The 22,453-nt window shown below is 34.6% G+C and overlaps 2 protein-coding genes across 5 annotated transcripts in view; one reads left to right on the forward strand and one right to left on the reverse strand.

The window, feature by feature from the left end:
• The window catches only part of LOC106136110 (protein sidekick-1), a 149,549-nt gene that overhangs the window by 118,113 nt on the left and 8,983 nt on the right, over positions 1-22,453 (forward strand). Inside the window, exons 2-4 of one of the 4 annotated variants that reach the window (XM_060948423.1) lie at positions 2,238-2,386; positions 6,343-6,559; positions 20,541-20,585. In XM_060948423.1, coding sequence (XP_060804406.1) covers positions 2,238-2,386; positions 6,343-6,559; positions 20,541-20,585 — 411 coding nt within the window. The remainder of the gene's footprint in view (positions 1-2,237; positions 2,387-6,342; positions 6,560-20,540; positions 20,586-22,453) is intronic. The other 3 variants (XM_060948424.1, XM_060948425.1, XM_060948426.1) reach the window with 3 other exon arrangements.
• On the reverse strand, positions 15,618-17,202 carry LOC106136130 (cytochrome P450 6B6). The gene has a single exon (XM_013336585.2). It carries the CDS (start codon positions 17,164-17,166, stop codon positions 15,628-15,630), a length of 1,539 nt encoding a protein of 512 aa, XP_013192039.1. The 5' UTR covers positions 17,167-17,202; the 3' UTR covers positions 15,618-15,627.

Genomic DNA, 22,453 nt, shown 5'->3' on the forward strand with positions numbered 1-22,453 from the left:
ATACTAACTTATACATAAAGGTATCTACTTAGTATCACATTATAATTTTAAATATAATTAGAACCTCACATCTCATGGCCCCACCGCAACTTTATACGGCCGTGTTTCACTCACAAGAGGGCTCACAAGGCTGTGTTGTTATTTCCGGTTCGACGGGTACCGGAAACGAACACCGGGACACTGCGGTAATGATGTGCATGTTTTTGTACACTATGTAAATCCTTGCGCGGCTGCATCAGGTATGTACACGGCTTTACGCGTCCGCTTCGTTAGCGTAGCGCCGTGGTAACTTTTTGGTGATTAAGTACCTACGTTCCGCGCAGGTGTTTTTGGGATATGTTTTGTTGTAAAGCTAATTATGTTTTGTTTCAGGCCGTAAGTTGGGCTGAGTAAGACGGTAGTGAGGAGGCCTTTGTGTGAAATTAGTATGTTTCTTTGGTGCTTTTAATAAGGGCGTTTCTTGTTCGTGTGGAGACTTGTATAACTTGGGTGTGATTTTAGATTTTGTAGCGTTAATTAAGGTTTTGGAAAAGCAGGCTTATAGCCGCTATTAAATTATAGAGAGAAGATTAAGATTGAGATTCGTGAATAGTATCGCTAATTCTCTTTGCTAAGCAATATTAATTATATGATTTAATTCTAAAAGATTTAGTGCCATTAAAACGTCACACATTCGAATCAATAATAGTTAAAAGGTTTAAGGATTGTTTTTTTATTTATTAAGAAAAACCCATGGATAACGCACATTATGAGATTGACAGTGGTATTGTTATTATACTTATTTAAGAAAATTTGTAATACAAAGCATATTTATACAAAATTTTACACTTTGGAATGACCTTTAATAATTGAATAACCTGAGAATGTGACTAATTTCAATGTGCTATATACCGATACAAGAGTTAAATATTGATTTCTATTGTAAAATTAATAAATCCTATTTTTAGGACATAGGATATATAGGACATAGGAGAGAGATGGAGTGGTTCTATTTTTTTTTATATTGGTGCCGGGAACCACACGGCGCAAGAAGAATTATTTGCAGTAAAGCATTTTCAGACACCATAGATAATTAGTGTTTCTTTAGTGCCACCTTAATCTCACGTTATCATTAGCATCTTTGTTATACTCGTAGTTTTATTATAGTCTGGAATATGTTGTTTTACTACAAACAGAGTAAGATGGCGACTACAGTAAGTTTTGTACGTGTGCAATGCTTATTAAAAATATAGAGAGTACAGAAACATATCTTATCTTACACATAATTATGTGCTTCAGTTATCACGTTACAAGGTCGTGGCTTTCTGTTAGAATACTTTATACAAACTTACAAAAAACCACGCGGATTTTTCTATGGAGTAGACAGATTATAAGCCATAGTTATAAACTTCCCATGATCTCTATAAATTTCTTTTTTTTTTCTTCGAATTCTTCGAAAGCTTCGAATCCGGGTAGTCTTGACCTGACTTCTTGCCAACTTTAAAAAATTAACAAGATGACATGTTTTTGTCACACAGCGACTACCGTCTAAACTTCACAGATCGAAGGGTGAAACAAATTATTAAGAAGGACTAACTCTTTGATAGTAATTTCCAGATCTTATTTTAGTCAAGTTTTAAAAGCATCTAATATTTAAAAAAAAAATCAGTTGCCACGGAATATTTTTAATCAGCAAAGAATTAGTTTAAGCTTGCTGCTATAGACCTCACTCCTACAAACTTACTATTGTGTACTACAATGAAGTAAACAAGCATTAATTATCGCGATAAGGTATTACAGTTGTAATTATAAGCCTTGAGCCACGGTACCTCATTATGTGAATTAGTGTTGTTTGTAAACAGTTGATCATAATGTTTGTGGAGTTGATTACGTGTTGCTAGATTCAGGCTGAACGTTCACAGAATTTTAGTGCAGTGAAATGTTGCCAGTTAAACTTTCCACGCAAAATTTTAAATTGAAAAAGTGAGTTTGTCGCAATCTGCCGCACCTTTTTATTTATTTCAATTCGGATATTATTTTCGATTCTGAATTTTAATATATGATCAATTCAAAATATCATTTAGATATTTGTTTTACGAATTCACATCACATCACATTTGTAATATTTAAATAGTTTAAATAAATTAATTATTTAAAACTGCGTAATTATAAAATAACTTTATTGACGACTTTTTCTTGTTACATTTTATTTTATTTTTTAATAATGATGTATACATTAATTTACAATATTGTTCCAGGTGCAAGCGTCCTAGCAGGAGTGGCCGGGAGCGAGGGCGCGCGTCCAGACCGTCCCTATTTTGACGACGTATCGCCCAGAAACGTATCGGCGGTGGTCGGCCAAGCGGCCGTGTTGAGATGCAGGGCGAAACATATAGGGAACAGAACTGTAAGTTTACTTTTGAATTTTGACGATTTAACTCGGTCTTCGTTCTTCCCGCTATGAGGAGTTCAATTAAGGTTTTCTATGATGTGATGGTAGAAGTGATAATGCTATCATTTACGTATTAATCTAAGTCTCTTAGCACTTAATAATAATAATTAAAAAAATTGATACGGTAAAATTTAACATAACACCTGCACGATTTTGTATAGAGTTGTTGATGTGTATATGGAATATTTTTAACATTAAGTCGAGTAAAAAGTGGCACGGCTATAACATCCTCTTCTCAAAGCAATTAAGGCCATTTTCGATTCCCCTATACTTCTTTCTGGATAGAAAAAGAAGCTTGATAAGATATTACTGTTACTTTATTTTTTGGTCAACTACTGTAAGAATATAGATAACGTTTACGATTCAAAATACAAAATGAAACATCGCCGAGGGCAATCTACTCCATTTTGTCGTAACGTAATTATTATTCTATTTTTGGTTGTCCATTCCAAACTTATCTTTTCTTTGATTACGTAAAGGTTTCTATAAGTGAATACGAGAGCCTCAGTACTTATCTTCGCCTTTTGATTCCGTTCAAAGGCGCCTCGGGGATTGTTGAAGATCGCAAAATTATGAATAGCGAGGCTTTCTCCAAAGAGTTATTTGACGCGGCGCATTATTCATATTCTGGATAGTATTCTTAGGTACGCCAATGCCTAGAATCTGATAGCCAAGACGTGACTTAGAAAAATGAACGAATATTATTTACTAGTTGTTGCCTGCGACTTCGTGCACCGTTAAAATCTCTGCAATCTCAATAAAAGCTGACCCCCTTTATGAGAGAGGTGAAGGAGGAATTAATATCGCATGATACGAGTACAAACATACAAGCAAAAAGACAGACATTAATTATAAAAATCATATTTTTGGCTAAAACAATGTAAAAGTCTCATGACCAACAGAAGCTGAAAATGTGATTTTTATATAAATGTAGATCCTCAATATCAATTTTTTGACAATATCTTTAAGTTTGTAGGTATATTTGTTGTCGCTTCACGTGGTACCTACTGAAATAATCATGTTAAAATTGCGTATGTATATTTAAGTATCTGTAGTGAAACACAGGGTATTGATTTATTTAAACTTTATTGTAAAAACATGTTGATACAATGAGCAGACTTAATGCTAAATGCATTATCTGACAGTCAATCTTTGGGTTAAGCAGAGAAATTAAGTTAGGGTACAATTAACCCCCGTAAAAACTATAATTCCAGTCGGATTTGCGAAAATCCTGAATTAAATTGTAGGTAGCGCTAAAGTCGAAGCTTTTTGCAGCTGGCGCTAAATTTGCGTAGCTGTATAAACTAGTTTTATTATGAATGGTGCTCTCACGTCAATACCCAGCTGTGATAGCTATAGTCAAGACGTGACTTAGAAAAATGAACGAGAATATTATTTATGAAGAGTTAATGCGACCTCTACATGTTCAGACAGTTGCCTTTGATGTTAGCTACATATATATTAGCTTGTAATAGACACGGGCTTCGTGAAAGACGGTTTTTTATCGCGTCGTCGAAAATTACGTATTACGTATTTTAATATGTGCGTTGCCCGTATTTTGATCTTACATTACTTATTTTTAAGCGCAAAGTGAAATATATTTTTAACTCTCATTAAAGTATTATTATACTTATTAGTTTTGTAATAAATACAAGCCGCTATTCATACTAAGCTATAGTACCTGAGCGACCGAGCGGAGCTAGTACAGATCTTGATACTTTTAAGACAAAATAATCGATTAGGATGAACATACATACATAAACACCTTGCGGGGTAGACAGAGCCAACAGTCTTGAAAAAACCGATAGGCCACGTTCAGCTGTTTGGCTTTACGATAGAGATTCAAATAATGACAGGTATTAGGATGAAGTAACTACTAGTAAACATGCAGTGTAGTTTGTTCCGCCTCTTCTTCTACACATGCGTTTTGGAAGCGGTAGTAGTTATAATTAGATTTAAGTGATGGGACATTAATAAGTGACACCTTGTATCCAATTTTGAAAATAAATCTATTCTATTCTGTTGTATGATAGCTGCTGAGTTAACTAAAAATAAATAAAAAAAAGCTTTTTTTTATTGTGACTTAAGTCATTTATTTTTTATTACAGTCTTTTAACATGGTAACTGTATACTTAGGACAATTACGTAGTCCCTCAATTAAGGAAGATTAAGAATAAAATTAAGGAACGGCTAAGTGACTCCGGGTATTTTCCTTCTAAAAAAAAATATAAAATTTTTTAAGCGGTATAATTTTGAGAATTACTTAACAATGTTTTTTTTTTATTTCAATATTTATATTGTGCTCGGAATTTTTATTTTTTATGCCTTTATACTTAAGATCAGTTAACATTGAAACCAATGATGATGGTAACTTAAATTATTAATTTATTGATTGGACGGAATGGAATTACAACTCCGGCTTTGTACTTTTACTTATAAGGCGTATAATTAAGCTTCTTGTTTTTCAAAGCTCCCCATAAAGTTTATCACGTCTATTTTTTTTTGTGGGGTAGACAGACCCAACAGTCTTAAAAAAACTACTACTACTAGTTGCTAGCCCATCGCCTCAAAGAAACTCAAGTTTATAAGCCTATCCCTTAGTTACCTCTTAAGACTTCATGGGAAAGAGATGGAGTAGTCCTATTATTTCTTCATTGGCATTAGTATAAGTAATTTGTAAATTTACATGATGTGGTTGGGTTAACGCGCCAAATAAATACAATATTTTACATCAAATACGTCTATATCCCTTGCGGGGTAGACAGAGCCAGCAGTCTTGAAAGACTGACACGTCACGTTCAGCTGTTAGGCGTAATGATAGAATTGAGCTTCAAACAGTGACAGATTGCAGCCCATCGGCTAAAACAAGAATCACAACTCTATTTAACACTAGTTGTGCCCGCAACTTCGTCCGTGTAGACTAGTTATTTTGGTCATCATTGAAGCTCTCAAGGATAAATAATTTTCCCCGTTTTTTTTTTCCCATTTCCCATAATTTCTTTGCTCTTTATAGTTGCAGCGTGATTTTATATAGCCTAAAGCCTTCCTCGATAAATGGTCTATTCAACGCAAAAACAATTTGTCAATTCGAACCAGTAATTCCTAAGATTAGCGCGTTCAAACAAACAAACTCTTCAACCTTATAATATTAGTATAGATCAACTTTGAAACAATTAAACGCGAACTACAAAAAGCCATAACTTATCCTTTCGCTGCATACCATTTTTCAATGTCGAAGTCCTCATCAAGTCCCAATATCCCTTTTCACCTCGGTCGAGTGGCCTCCATATAAATGGTCCAGCCCACCCGTTCCAGAAAATAAATAGCCTGACGACATGTCGCCGCACCACGCATTATAATATATTGTTGGAGAGGATTATCTTAGATCATTTTCTTGTAAAAAAAAGGTCCACTTTTCCGATATGTGTGATAGCACCCTAATCTCTGGAGGGTACCCGTGGATGTTCAACATATGTTTGATAAGGGATCCTCTTTGTATTAAGTGTGTAAACATATGTATAACGTATAAAACTCTTAGAATAGAATAGATTTATTTTCAAAATATTGACGGCAAATCACTTTAATCTAATTATATTTACGGCTAAGGGATAGGCTTATAAACTTGGGATTTTTCCTTTAGGCGATGGGCTGGCCTGTCACTATTTGAATCTCAATTCTATTATATATATATATATATACTGGACAAATTACATAGATTGAGTTAGCCTCGAAGTAAGTTCGAGACTTGTGTCACGAGATACTAACTCAACGATACTATATTTAATAAAAAATACTTCTATAGATAAACATCCAAGACCCAGGCCAATCATAGAAAGTTCTTTTCTCATCATGCCGCCGAGGCAGAGGCCGCCAATGTACATGTTAATTAATAAATAAATGTTAATCCCCAGGTATCTTGGATGCGAAAACGCGACCTTCACATCTTAACATCCCACATCTTCACATACACGGGGGACGCCCGCTTCAGCGTGCTACACCCTGAGCCTTCAGATGACTGGGACCTCAAGATAGACTACGTGCAGCCGAGAGACGCGGGAGTGTATGAATGCCAGATAAATACCGAGCCGAAGATCAACATGGCCGTCATTTTGACTGTTGAAGGTGAATGTTAGTTTGTTTTTATCAATTTATTGTCTTTAAAGCATTGCATAATTCTATTTTAAATGAGTTGAAAATTAAATTGCTGTCTTTGTTTATCATATTTATTAAACAGTTTAGAATAGTCATCCTGTAATTAATTATTAATTTAGTGGTAAATTCTTTCCGCCAATGCAGTGATACGTATGAGCAGACACTCAGACGTGTTACTGAATTAGAAAGGGAGCTGAGTGAGGCATATGAGCTGATAAATCGACACGAGCAAGATGCCCATTGAGAAGATTTAATGAAAAATTTAAAATCAATAGAAATCTACGTAGGTATATTCACTTATTTATCTGCAATGTAGATTAATTTGTCTCTGGCACGGCTAATAAAATCTAATAAATGAACCACAGCAATATAATTTCAGAAGAAGCGTACTTTCCGTTGACTTGTGATATTGGAATTCTAGAAAAAGCAAGGTTTAACACTTAAAACGTGAGCACCGATGAATTATATACCCACAACGGTGAATGTGCATTTCAATGACAAGCTATATATCAACAGTACAGTGCCGTGTGGTTCCCGGAACCAGTACAAAAAAGAATAGGACCACTCCATCTCTTTCCCATGGATGTCGGTAAAGGCGACTAAGGGATAGGCTTACAAACTTGGGATTATTTTTTTAGGCGATTGGCTAGCAACCTGTCACTATTTAAATCTCAATTCTAACATTAAGCCAAATAGCTGAGCGCGGCCTATCAGTCTTTTCAAGACTGTTGGCTCTGTCTACCCCACAAGGGATATAGACGTGATCATATGTATGTATTTATCAACAGAAAATATCTAAGTTTGTACTGAATCTTCTTTCCCCAAGGCCAACTCACACTTGACTGATTTCCACGTATCCAAACCCTGTTGGTACCGGCAAAACCTCGCGACATTCCGCCCCGGCGACCACCCCAGAGATTGCATTATAGGCTCCGTATAAATAAATTAACGGCAACAGTCTTTGCCTGTTTGAATACGTCTCATTTTTTCGTAATTTATTTTCGGGGTTATACTAGACGTTAAGAATATAAACCAGAAAATAATTATTTAATTATAATATACCCATGTGTGGTTCCCGGCACTTACATTAAAAAAGAAATGGGACCACTTCATCTTTTCCCATGAATGTAAAAGGTGACTAAGGGATAGGCTTATATACTAGCGATTCCTGTCACTATTTTGAATCTCAATTCTGTCATGAAACCATACAGCTGAACGTGGTCTTTCACTCTTTTTGTGACAGTGGGTTCTGTATACCACGTAAACGAAATAAACGTTACTATATGTATATATGTATGTACCGCCTACCCCTCCGAGATAAAAACACATTTATAATATCCCCATATATTGAAATAAAAGCAAAAATCTTTATATCAAAAACACATTAACGTTCGGAGACAAATGAACCGTAAAAAAGCCGTACAAATACTGTACGTAATATTACTTAATTTTGGTACTATTTCGGGACACATATTAAAATTATTATTATATGCATAGCCAATGGAAATTTTATCCATTTCACATTAAATGTTAAGATGTATTTTCATGTAAGCGACGGATCAAAGGCCCATTCCGTAGGCTTTATAGAATTAAAGCTCCAGTTATTAACGTAATGAATCTTGTTTGTTTCATGGGATTTCGTAACCGTAATTTTCTTATCGATCTTTGAATGCCGTGTGGTTTTATAATAGGACTACTCCATATCGTTCCCATGGATGTCGTAAAAGGCGACCAAGGGATAGGCTTATAAACTTGGAATACTTCTTTTAGCCGATGGACTAGCAACATGTCACTATTTTAATCTCAATTCTATCATTAGGAAAACAAGTTTGTTGGCTCTGTCTACCTCGCAAGGGATATAGACGTACATATAATCAAGACTGATTAAATGTATACACATACATATAATCACGTCTATATCCCTTGCGAGGTAGACAGAGCCTTGAAAAGACTGAAAGGCCACGTTCAGCTGTATGACGTAATGATAGAATACGAGATTTAAAAAGTGACAGGTTGCTGACACAACGGTTACAAGAGAAATACTAAGTTTTTAAACCTACACCTTAGTCGTCTTTGACGGTATCCATGGGAATTATATGGAGTGGTTTAATTCCAAAGTGCCGCAGACCACACGGCAACAAAAACATAATGCATCTCTATTCGCTCTTGTCCAATAAAGGGGTTATTAAATAATTCAGTAAAAACGTGGCAAAAGCGGAATTTATAATATGTTCTGGGATTGTGTGTGCATATTTGATGAGTTGAAACAGTCAGTGGGTGCGGACCCTAATCTTACGGTTATTATAAAATAAATTGGTATACGTGTTCGTTTTTTAGTTATCCTACACATGTACATATGTATGTAATTAATCTATACTTATAAAGCTGAAGAGTTTGTTTGTATTTTTGTTTGAACGCGCTAATCTCAGGAACTACTGGTTCGAATTGAAAATTCTTTTTGCATTGAATAGACCATTTATCGAGGAAGGCTTTAGGCTATATAACATCACGCTGCAATACAAGAAGCAAAGAAATAATGGAATATGTGAAAAAAAAAACGGGGAAAATTATTCAACCTTGAGGGCTTCAATGATGCCCAAAATAACTATTCTAATTATTTGAGCGTGCACAATATCTTGCTTATCACCAGGCGATTGAGCTCAAATTAACTCAAATAATTAAAAGTTTGGTATAAGATTATCATTACTGTTATATACCCAAATTGAATAGACTGTCGTTTTGAATTTAAAAAAGGAAATAATTTAAATTCGACGACAAATCTTACAGATGATACTAAAACGGTTACCTATATAAATTGGTACTAAAGAAAATGATTCTACCTTCATTTGTAATAACAAAATGATAAAAAAATGTCTAAATAACAAAAAAATATTGGTCTCGAAACGAGACGTTCCCTACACGTTTCGTAAATAAGCTTTCACCTAAATGACTTTATTCCCTGCTTCTTAAAATAATTAAACTACAGATGTTCAACGTTCAGTTATACGTACATACATACATCACATCTATATCCCTTGCGGGGTAGACAGAGCCAACAGTCTTGAAGGACTAAAAGGCCACGTTCAGCTGTTTGGCTTAATGATAGAATGGAGATTCAAATAGTGACCAGATGCTAGCCATCGCCTAAAAATAGAATCCCAAGTTTATAAGCCTTAGCCGCATTTTACATCATCCATGGGAATGAGATGGAGTGATCCTACTCTTTTTATGTTGGTGACGGGAACCACACGGCACTGCAAAGAGCTTTTAATCTTGAAAAGACGACAGGAAATAGAGTCTGGCAGTAGAGGCGACAGGAATATAGTGTGAGAGGAGAGAAAAAGGATAGTCATAGATTTTTTAAAGAGAGTGAACTACACTTGCGTTATGTGAGATACTAATAATACAATATTTATAATAAACACTTATTATATACTTATTCAAGACTCAGAATTATCAGAAAAAGTTCTTCCATTTGATCAGACCGGGGGTCGACCCGGCCTTTTAATTACGAGTAAATTAAGATAATCCATTATCTGCGACGAAGATGTCAAAAATTTCAGTCATTAATATGCCCGTAAAGTGACCTACGTATGATTTGCAATATTTTGTTCTGTATTTTTTTAAATAAAAAGAACAATTCTCCACCATTATTTACACTTACTTTATAGAAGCAAACGAGCATAGGTTCTGTACTTTCGTTAGTTTGTGTCTACGTGAGAAGTGGTAAAACCGTAGGTAATCTCGCATTCATCCCTCGTCATATTATGAGAGGCTAATGCCGAAATACGAAGTGGAAAACATCACTCTCAGTCAGCAAGTAAAACAACTATAGGATTTTACCATCACGGGTATCTTAATTTTGAAGCATCAGTAAATTCAAACAAATAAAAATACATACATATTGTTACGTCTACATTCCTTGCGAGGTGGTCAGAGCGCACAGTCTTGAAAAACTGAACACGTTCAGCTGTATGGTTTAAAGGTGGAGTTCAGGTTCAAATAGTGGCAGGTTGCTAGCCCGTCGCTTACAAGAGGAATCCCAAGCTTACTAACCTATCCCTTAGTCGCCTTTTACGACATCCATGAGAAAGATAAGCAGTAGTTTCTTAAGTGCTGGAAACAACATGGCACTAATATAAATTGGTCATTTTTAACAGCTGAACGTGGCCTTTCACTTTATTCGAGACGAGCCTCTGTCTACCCGGAAAGGGATAAAGACGTAATCATGTATGTTTTTATCAAAATGATCGTTTGGCAGGATACATACATGTAATCACATCTTTTTCCGTTACAGGAATAGACAGAACCAACAGTCTCGTAGAGAGGCCATATTTAGTTGTATTGAGATTGAGATTGCCATTAGGTTTAGCATATAATATAAAGTAGCAAAACAAGAGAGTTAAATACCATCTCTTAAGTACATATGTGTTTTTATACGGGTAGACAGAGCCACAAATCTAAAAGGTCACATAGTATTCAACTGAATCATTGAATCATTGAGATTCGGATACTGAGTCAAGACGAAATTTATGTGTAATCTACTTAAAAGTCTCCCTCCTCCTACTCCCTACTAAAGACTTTGATAGAGAGAGAGAGAGAAAGAGAGAGAATCTACATGGGAAGAGAAGGAGCCACCCACCAAAGGGCCATTATAGACGCATTTATATGAAATATATACGTAAATGTATATGTAATGTCTATTTATATATAAACTAAAATGATTATGTATAAAATATTAGAAGATACTTTATTTTTTTTTATTTCATCCGTAAATATAAAAAAATAACAACCTTGTATTTTATAAAGACTTTATTACCGTTTTTTGTAAGTTGACAAGAAATAAAACCACTTTTGTAGTTTGAGAAAACAAAAATGTAAGTTGTATTTATCGTCTGACCAAAAATATAACACAATGAGGTACAAAATAATCGTCAAAAATGAAACGTAGTAACAATTCACATAATAATGTGCAATACAGTCAGGCACAAGCTGTAAAATACACCATTACAAGGTTTTATTTAGAAATAAATGTAAAATAAATAATTCGTTGTATAAATCATCAATTACAAGTAATACTCGGATTCACAACATCACAACTTTTACCACTTGTATGTAAGCATTATATTGTATTTCGTAGCCCTAAATAGGTCATTTTTAAATTCTTAGTAAATCTGGTAGATCTATTTAACTTTTACAACAAAACAATATATATAATTTTAACTATAATCATACACCTGCACTAAATCCTGTCTAAAACACAGACTTCGCTCGTCAAACTACAATCCCGAATACAAACGATGGAAAAAATATCACGTGATTTGAATCTAGAGATACACGAGGTTCCCGAAAATAAAAATGAAAATTTAATGGGATTATTTAAAAAGCTCTGTGAGTGCTTAAAAGTTGATATTTCTGATAGCGACGTGAGAGCGTGTCGCCGGGTTGCTAAAATGGACCCTTCCACGGATAGACCACGTAATATTATTGTCTCTCTTTCATCTCAACGGCTTCGCGATCATATCCTGTCATCAGTGACTCGCTTTAATAAATCTCATCCAAAAGACAAACTTGCTTCGACTCACATTGGCCTTAAAGGAGAAACTCGCAGAATTTACGTGGCCGAACATTTGTCCCCAGAAGCTAAAGAAGTACATAGCGCTGCACGGAAGTTTTGTAGAGATAAAAAATACAAATTTGTCTGGGTTCGTTTCGGACAGGTATACATTCGGAAGGACGAACAAAGTCCTGCCCACCTCATTAAAACTATTGATCATCTTAACAAGTTTTCGTGATTGAGTTAAAATGTTGAACATAAAGTTTTATATTGTGTTTCTTTTAATCCTTCATAATGATTAGTGTAATATATCAAAACGTCAATAGAATACGTACTAAATTACCACAATTGTATCATAATATATTGAACTCCGACTATGACGTAATATGCCTAACGGAAACCAACCTGAATCAAGGTATATTTGACGGTGAGGTTATAGACTCTCGTTACAATATTTTCAGAAAAGATCGCTTACAATATACTAATTCTTCTAAAGAGGAAGGCGGTGGAGTAATTCTTGCTATTAAAAAGTCTTTTCGGGTTGTTCGGAGGGCATGTTGGGACAGCAGTCTGGAGGATATCTGGATCACTATAATATTGAATGCTTCTAGTTCACTTAAACTTCATATATGTGTTTGTTATCTTCCACCTGATTTAATTGTTTCAAAGTTAGACGAATTCTACACAAATTGTCAAAATGTTTTGTTGAATTACTGCCAGGATGATCAATTCCTAATCGTAGGAGATTTTAACACCCCTGCATATTCTCCTATAGGTCTCGTTAGTGATGGGCCATTACACACCCCACATAATAAGAAAAAATTGGTGCTCTTGCAAGAATTTATGTCACTTTGTCACCTATATCAGAGTAACAAAATACCAAACGAAAATGGTCGTAACCTCGACTTAGTATTCTCATCAAATGAAACTCTATCTGTTACTCAGGCCGAACCGTTGAGTTTAAAAGATAAGCATCATCCTGCTTTACAATTCCAATTTCCTTTGAAACCCTACATTGATAAAGGATTAAATTGTTTAAATAAAAAAAGATTTAACTTTTGGAAGTGTGATTATGAAAATATTCGATGCGAATTAAGCGTGGTGGACTGGTATGATTTATTGTCGAATTCTGATTTAGATGTATGCACAGACATATTTTACGATAAGCTTTTTGAAATTATTAAGAGACACACTCCCTTTACTTCTGTAAAGCCCCAAAATTATCCCGTTTGGTACAGTAAATCATTAATAAAGTGCATAGAAGAAAAAAATAAATATCATAAACTTTACAAAAAATTTAATAATCCTAGAGATTATGACACATTCTCTCTACTTCGGGCCAGATCGAAAAAAATTTCTGATCAGTGCTATAAGAAATATATTGCTTCAATTGAAGAATCATTGTCGGATAATATAAAACATTTTTGGAAATTCGTTAACAATAGAAAGGGACATTCCTCAATGCCTCAAGTTATGCAATTGTGTGATTCCTCTTCCTCTAATGGCCGAGATATCTGTGAAATGTTTTCGCAATATTTCGGATCAGTGTTTCAATCAGATTCTGAGGAGGGTGAATCATCCATAAATCAATCCGGCCGCAGTAATGAGTTATTCTCGAATGGAGCGATTAGCACATTGTCTCATATTAATATTACCGAAAAAGATATTATGATGAAAATCAAACAATTGGATGCCAAGAAAGGTCCTGGGCCTGACGAACTACCTCCGTTTTTCATAAAAAAATGTGCTAATGAGCTATGTACGCCGCTTTACATTTTATTTAATAAATCGCTAACACTGGGAGCCTTCCCTAAACGATGGAAAATAGCTCATATCATTCCTGTGTATAAAAGCGGAGATAAGTCTCGTTGTGAGAATTATAGACAAATAAGCATCTTGTCATGTCTTGCTATGCTTTTGGAATTGTTGGTTCACAATCAGTTATACAATCATTTTAAACCAATCATATCTGAAAGGCAGCATGGCTTTGTGAAATCGAGATCAACCGTGACCAATCTTCTTGAATACAAAAACTATTTATGTAAGAGCTTTGCGACAGGTGGTCAGGTTGACTCTGTCTATACAGACTTTTCGAAAGCCTTTGACAAGGTCAGTCATACTCAGCTTTGCATCGAACTTGCCTCCTGTGGTATTCACGGTAACCTCTTGCGATGGTTGACGTCCTACCTAGACAAAAGAAGCCAGCTGGTGACCTTGAGAGGGTATACTTCATCTCCCATTGCAGTGGCATCGGGTGTGCCGCAGGGGTCACATTTGGGACCTTTACTCTTTGTTGTGTTCATTAACAGTCTTATCGAGCGCCTATCTTGTGAATGTCTCTTGTACGCTGATGATTTAAAAATATTTAAAACTATTGAGAACACCAACGATTGTAAATTGTTACAGAGAGATTTAGATACCATTTCAAATTGGTGCAAGGAAAAACTTATGAATCTCAACATAGGCAAATGTTTCGTCATAACATTCACAAACAAGTGTAATAAGATTGTTGTTGACTATACTATTGAAAACGAGGTCCTTAAAAGATGTAATGTTGTCAAAGATCTAGGTGTTATGTTTGATGACAAACTGACTTTCAGAGCACATTACGACCTTATAACAAAAAGAGCAAATCAGCTCCTTGGGTTTGTATTCAGATCCACTAAAGGTTTTAAAAAGCCTCAGTCAATTATATATTTATTTAATACCTTGGTCAGATCAATTTTGGAATACGGCAGCCCAATATGGTCACCACACTACAAGGTACATGTGGATGAAATAGAGCGAGTTCAAAAAAAGTGCTTACGATTTTTATGTTATCGTCAACATTTGAGTCGTACCGCTCTCGATTATGAGGCAAGACTATCAATGTTTAACATACAGAAGTTGGAATCACGCAGAAAATATTTTGATTTTATTTATTTGTATAAAATAATTCACTCTATAATTGATGTTCCTTCCTTGCTCTCTCAACTATCTTTTAACACTAGATATAGCAACCGCAGGGCTAATCGAACAAAACTTTTCGCTTTACAAACTTATAAAAATAATACCTCATTTTATAACCCCATTGTTAGGATGGCCCGTCAGTATAACGAGGTGATGTTAGATAACCCTGAATTTGATATTTTTAATTCAAAACTTGGCTCCTATATTAAAATAGTCAAAGACATCCTGTACTGTGTTACAGGAGCATAATAACTAGGGTACCTACTTAATAACTTATATATTTAGTTTCCTTTTTTGTATTAAATTCTTCTTTTTTGTATTAAATTTGTATTGAATTCTTCTTTAGGTTATCTCTTAGACCGTAAGAATTTTCTCGATTAATTGTTTTTTGTGTACACACATGTTTTGGATTGCAACCCGTTTTTAATATCTTTTTTTTTTTTTTTTTTTAATGTAATTTTTGTAATAGTTGTTATCTGTTTTGTGTGATAATAATAAATAAAAAAAAAAAAAAAAAAAAAAAAAATCCACATATTGATTAACTCGTTATTTTTCTCTCGTTAAACATCAACGGCAGCCCACCCTGGATTATCTGGACAACATCCGATTTTGGGTCTATTTTAGGCCATCTTATAGTATCGGGCGCCGGTGATACTGAGAACTTGGACAACACAGCCGCCAGTCCTGTCAATGACTGCATCAGGCCTAATCTCTCTCCAATACACGCGCGAGGCCCAGCTCCAAAAGGCAGGAATACATCCCGCTGCTTTCTTGTTAAATTCTCAGGATCGAACCGCTCCGGACGAAATTCTTTAGGATTTTCGAAGTATTCTGGATCATTATGCATCGCTTGTAGTGGAATTATTATTCCCACATTAGCATCAATTGATATATCTAACTCAGGAAATGTATACGGCTTCGCACTTTGTCTAACCAAAAATCCAACAGATGGCAGCATTCGCATTGCTTCCTTCATAGTCCAACCCAAGTAAGTCATCTCTTTGATAGCGTCGTACGTCAACTTGTTATCATACTTGGCTAGGACTGTATCGATTTCTTTTTGTACTTTCTCTTGTATTTCTGGATTAAATGCCAATTCGTGTAATGTGTAGCTGGTAACAGACGAAGAAGTCTCGAAGCCGGCTGCGAAGAAAATAAATACTTGTGCCGCGATCAGCGTATCATCTAGCTCAATAGATGCTGTTTCTGGGGTGCCGTCTTTAGCTCGACGTTCAATAGATTCACCAACAATGATCCCTCTTTGTTTGCACTCCAACATTAAATCAATAAAGTCATTTCTTCCTGACGGTTTGTAATTTCTTAAACGGAGAACATCTGACACGAACTTCTTCAAATCATCTTCAAACCGAGCTAAATATTTCAAATTTTTACATGCGTCCGGGAATACTTCTTTTAACGTAGCCACTAACATGTCTTTAACAGTGGGCTGAAATATCTGTGCACCAAGTTTTCTGAAGGCAGACTCTTCATCCCCGAGTGAATTAGCGTCAACACCAAAGCCGCAAGCGCCGATGAAGTCTGTAGTGTACCTCGCCATCAGATCGCGAGCATCCAATTTCTTCCCCGCAGCTGACACGACGAGAGCGCGTTTCTGAAGTCTCTCAGCGCAGTCTATGATCAGTGGGAACATCGCTTTCAGTTTCCCACTAGTAAAAGCTGGTGTCATGCGCTGGCGCAATAACCGCCACAAATCTCCATCCGCAAAGAACAAATTCCTCATCAACGGCTCCACAACTTCCTTATGATTAATCCCTCGTGCGTAAAAGTATTCGAAGTCCGTAACTAGAATACGCTTCATGATATCTGGATCCCTAATCACTAGTTCAGGAGTATTGGCCCGATAGTATCCAACAATTTTTTCACCTGGGTACTTGCAATAAGCTTCCACAGCGGCATCCGACATACACTTTCGCAGTACATACACCTCGATGTTATTTCCGAAGAACGGTATGGGTTTGTCATGTTTCACACCACGTTTTTGCCAGTACTTGAAGTTTCTTGTACTGTAGTAGTATAATAAAATAATAGCTATTATTACTACAATTGGCAGAATCATTTTGATTGGCGTGCTGCGCGTTTGACCTGGTCGGAGTCTCAATTACACTGAGCGTGCTCGGTAACCTTGTCGCCTGTTTGTTTTGTAATAGGTGCTTACATCATATCTCGGAGATAAAACGCAAAACTTGTGTCATTAATAAAAACAAATGAAGATTGTGCAGTAGTTTTTTTAATTTGAATTTGATTGGAAACACTCAGATGTGTTAAATACAGATCAAAATAACATTATTTTTAAGGAAAATGTAGGTGCCCATATTAACGTACTGCGTAGATTTTTTTTATGATATTTTATCAAACTTATTTAAATGAAGAACATAACAAAAATATATACACAAACGTTTATCATAAACCTTTCTAGTAATAAAATTGTGAGTCCAATGGTCCAGGTTTTATATGATGCTGTAGTTTACTTTATTCAATATTAAAGCGACATTGCTTTTCGAAGTTTATCTCAAAGAGATATATTTCAATACTTCAATTTGAAATAGTTTCAAAAGGATCCGAACTGAATATTATTTTCAAAGCTGAAAAATTTACATAACAACCTTATTTTGTTGGGTTTGGTGTCTTTGACGTTATATATTTGAATATGAAAGTTGCAATTCTTGGTAATCATAAGCTTAACTTATTAACTCAGTAGATTGTTAGTTACTGGAAATTAGACCGCAGTTTCATAGCATACTACGAACATGATTCTGTTGGCGTTTGTCGTGGTTGCATATTCCCTGAAAAGAAGCTTAGTTGTATTAAGGCATACGGCTAAACGTGGCTTTCAGGCTTTGCGGGACTATTGCCACTGTCTATCCCGTTAGAGATAAAGGCGTAATTATATGTAGCTCGGTAGATATATATAATCAAGACCTAAGATAACGAAATTTTAGAGCGTCGAGAACCTTATCCTGTTTGCATTATGGCTTTGATCATTGACACTAATCCCCTTACACTTTTTTGATTTGAAATTTTCTACGAGGACTAATTAAATTGAAAAGATTAATGCAGAATGTAAAATTCAATCAAAAAAAGAGACTTAAGATTCTTCTTTTAGCAATGGCCTAGCAACCTGTCACTATTTGAGTCTCAATTCCATTATCAAGCCATAAACCTGAACGTGGTCTTTCATAAATTACGAGACGGTTGGTAGTTGTTATAAAATAAATCGGAATAACAAGGATCGATCGATCGATATGTGCGGCAACAATGGAATAACACCTTAAATGAATTCTTGACTGAAATGAAGCCAGTCAGGTATAGTTGGTAACATGTGTAACTAGTTGAATAAACCTACCTGTATTAGAGGGCTTTCAGTTATTTGTGAATGTTAATTAGCAGTTATGAATACTGTTACTCGTAGTTAGTTAGCGGTTTCTTTTGATAAGATTATGTAAAATGTTGACAATGAAACAGATGGAATAAATAATGGGTTACTTAAAAAATTAGTTATCACGACAAATATTAACATATATTAAAACTGCATGTAGTAAAGTGATTAAAGGATTATTCCTTTGTTAAAAATTGCTTGTGAATTTTTGTTAAAAATCATTGGCCTAACTGATTCCAAACAAACAAGGTCATGATCGATGATTTGTGTTGTTTCAGGTAATGACCAGACTTACACACTTCTTGATGATATTATACGCTAACCCTGGGCTCTTTTCTAGAGACAATCGCTAGGAGAATTATTAAAACGAGAATGTTGAGATGTGATTTACTATGATCATGGACTGATAAGTGGAAATATGTAGTCTCTACTAACTCCTCCAGTAGGCGTGATTAAATACACATACATAAAATCACGTCCCTTAAAGAGCCAATAGTCTTAAAAAGACTAAAAGGCCACGCTCAGCTATGTAGCTCCATGACGGAATCGAGATTCAAATAATGACAGGTTGCTAGCCCATCGCCTACAAGAGGAATCTCAAGTTCATAAGCTTATCATATAGTCACCTTTTACGACATCCATGGGAAAAATTGAGTTAGCTTCGAAACTTGTGTTACGAGATACTTACTCAACTATACTATATTCTATAAAAATACTTATACTGGTATATAACATTGGATATCTTAAAGCAAATCACACAAAAAGCATAAAAATAAACTTCGCATGCGAAATCGGGTACATAATATGCTTTTTTTACGTCTACCATTAGTGTACTAGTGAAGGATCTCAAATTCTACCCAACCCAATTACGAAGCTTGTTATATCTGAAAAATGCCTACAATAGCTCACAGCGCTTCCCAAGCGCACTATAAATCCTGAATACATTTTTTCCCATAAAAATATTTCCCAAACAAACGTAATAAATATTTGCAACGCGTTTTGATTTAAACGATAGCTCGCTTACGATATATCAAATTATTCAGCCGTGGTCATGTTAAACGGAATGGTAAAATAGACTGGTTTGATCCTTATTTGGGAATCTTATTGACGGAGTGGAGTACTTTATGATGTACTAAGTTTGCAATTGAAATTAATATTTGAGCGAGAACGTATTTAGCAATATCATCTATTTGTGTCTAAGCTAGTGTTAATTCTTGATATAAATTTGTAGTTTTACGATCAAAATGTCGCGCGGATTTTATATGAAGGTTTATTTTAACATAAGCTTTTGCTCGCTTGAAAAATACTAAATGTCCTTCTCCGTACTCCACACTAAATGTTTGCCTTATTTCATCCAAATTGGTTCAGCGGTTTTGACGTGAAAGGCGGACAAACAAATTCATACACACACATATAGAAATAAGTATGGATGCAAATTTTGAATTTCATAAATACCTATAGATATATCTCGATTTGTTTAATAGAACGAGTATAGTTTGTAATGGTTTTATTGGCTATATCCTCTTGACATTGAACTTATTTACGTTGTCCCTAGGGTGTCCCCACCATGGTCAAAAATTGTGTACTGTCACAGAGAATCTAAGTACTTAGGTTATCTTTGAACCTTTTAAGTAAGTTGCCACACAAACCAAGAAGCTAAAGAAAATAATATTTTACACTAGTGAAACAAACTTAAAGCTGTAACAAATAAAATAAAAAAGTAAGTTACCAAACGTTCAAATTTCCTTATGATATTTTCCCTTACTGCAAAAGATTCAGAAATTAGAGATACATTTTTCATTATTTATTATACTAATCTGTTAAGTGTCGTAAATGTTATTGATATACTATACTTGCATTTTGAATGGTTGAATACTTGCCTGCATTTTATATCTTAATTTCTTCTTAAACGTGACTCACAGATCCATTTCTCTCATATCACATGTGTTTAAAATTTATATACTTTTCTCCGCACTGTCCGCCGTCCATATTTTCTAAAGTCGCCATTTTGTATTCCCTGAACCCATCCCTAAGCTTTGTCTTCTGAATTCCAGATGAGTTCCCACACCCCGCGACACAGGCCCCGCCCCGCTCCTCAGGTATCAGATTCGATTCCTTTCTCATGCATTTCATCATTAATTTGAATTAGTAGTCGTCATTAACACCTTTAAATATGAAAAACATTGTGTGGTAAGAAAAAATATGTTAATTTAAGGTTTCATAGCAAATCGTCATAAATGCAACTCGTCATATTCGTAAATAGAAAAGATTTTACTTTAATTAAGTACGGTAATGAAAAAAAAAAGTCATTCTCATAACCTAATCAAAGCGTGGTTGATAAAATAAAAAATATTGACATAACTTATTAACCTAATGCGATAAAAATGGTAGTAGGTAAATGGCTATTTTATTTATTTCATTTTGTCAATAAAAAAAAGAAAGTCGACACATGAGAGAAATGTAATGACTAGTTGTGTGACGACTTGCGAAAATTATGACTTACGGAAATGACGAGTAGCGAATATGACGAGTATCATTTACGTGACGAATTGCATTTATAGCTAACCCTTTAATTTAAATATTTTTGTTTCTTTTCTTTTGCCGTAAGTAAAAGATTCCATTTGAGTTTTATCATGTTTTCCATCAATATTCATATGATAATGTATGATTAATATTGCTGAAATTATTATGTTCCTCACTAGCGATATTAGATGCATGTTTGTCTTCAATATTAGCATTGGAACGTGCATGTTAAGCTGGACATACCCAAAAAACATAATTGCAGTTTAATATTTATAATAATGCAAAATGATGGTCAGATAAAATTATACTAATGATGTTATTATTTTTGTATTGTGTAGAAATATACCTTAAATAAATCAATCAGATTTTAAATAGGTTATAACAATTATAATTTTATGTAATTTGGCATTAAAACAGAATGTAATTAGTTGCTGGTTATAAGACTCCTCGATGGACATATTTGTAAGAAGTCTATATGATACTATAATAATATGTATGTAGGTACAATAAGATTTCGTTAACTCTTAATTTTTTAAAAGCGGCTTTCATCCAACGTCTTCCTATTATATCTATCTATAATCAATAATTTAATAATATCTTTCACAAAACACTAGTGTTTTTACGATGACAAGACATTATAGGATGGATCCTTCAAGATCGCCAGTACATCTTCGTTGTCAAAGAATCATTCTGCTCCATAGATGTTTTTTCTAGGCGCGTAATTAATCTGCTTATTTTACTGGGTTTTACACAAGTAAGAATATTTCGTCATATTCATAAAATTTTAAAAAAGTCTTTCTCAATATTTTCAGGCAATTTTATTTGTGTTTCGTTAGAGGATTTCTTACAATCTATAATTGATACATGAAAACATTCCGTAAATGTTCGTATACGTCTTACCGAACAATAAGGTTTATTTTTAGATAATTTGTTCACTGAGTTTCTTATAAAGGTTGTATTTAAGTAATATTAAATATTGATTCCATTTTTTTTTCTTCCAATGATCAGAAAATGTAATTGAAGATCCCTATTCAACTTGCTGTTTTTGCGAAACGTGTAGCATAATTTATTTATATAGGTACTTATATATTGATTCGGACTTGATATAAAAAATAAAGGACAAACATCGAAGCAAAATAAAATGATATAATTTAAGCAACAAAATTAAAATTACTTAGTTTTCTGAAGACAAACAAAAATGTTCTTTTGTTCGATTTTCAAATCGAACACATCGTGTTTCCAAGCCAATATTTTAACTCCAACCAATGATCGTCGTATAAAACTAGGAATCACTCCAACAAATCACCGACGTTAACAAAACAAAAAGTAGCACTCGCATTTCCATAAACATCAATTGTATTCCTTCACGGTTTAAATCCAAGTTCATTGGATTAGAATTCTGCATTCGACGCAGGCGATTTTCGCCTTTGTGTTTTATTGTTTC

This window comes from Amyelois transitella, chromosome 16 (genome assembly GCF_032362555.1).
Source record: "Amyelois transitella isolate CPQ chromosome 16, ilAmyTran1.1, whole genome shotgun sequence".
In the NCBI taxonomy this organism is placed as follows: Eukaryota; Metazoa; Arthropoda; class Insecta; order Lepidoptera; family Pyralidae; genus Amyelois; species Amyelois transitella.

Bases quoted from the DNA above. Each gene is read 5' to 3' on its own strand.
- LOC106136130 (XM_013336585.2), bottom strand. From the start codon at position 17,166: ATGATTCTGCCAATTGTAGTAATAATAGCTATTATTTTATTATACTAC.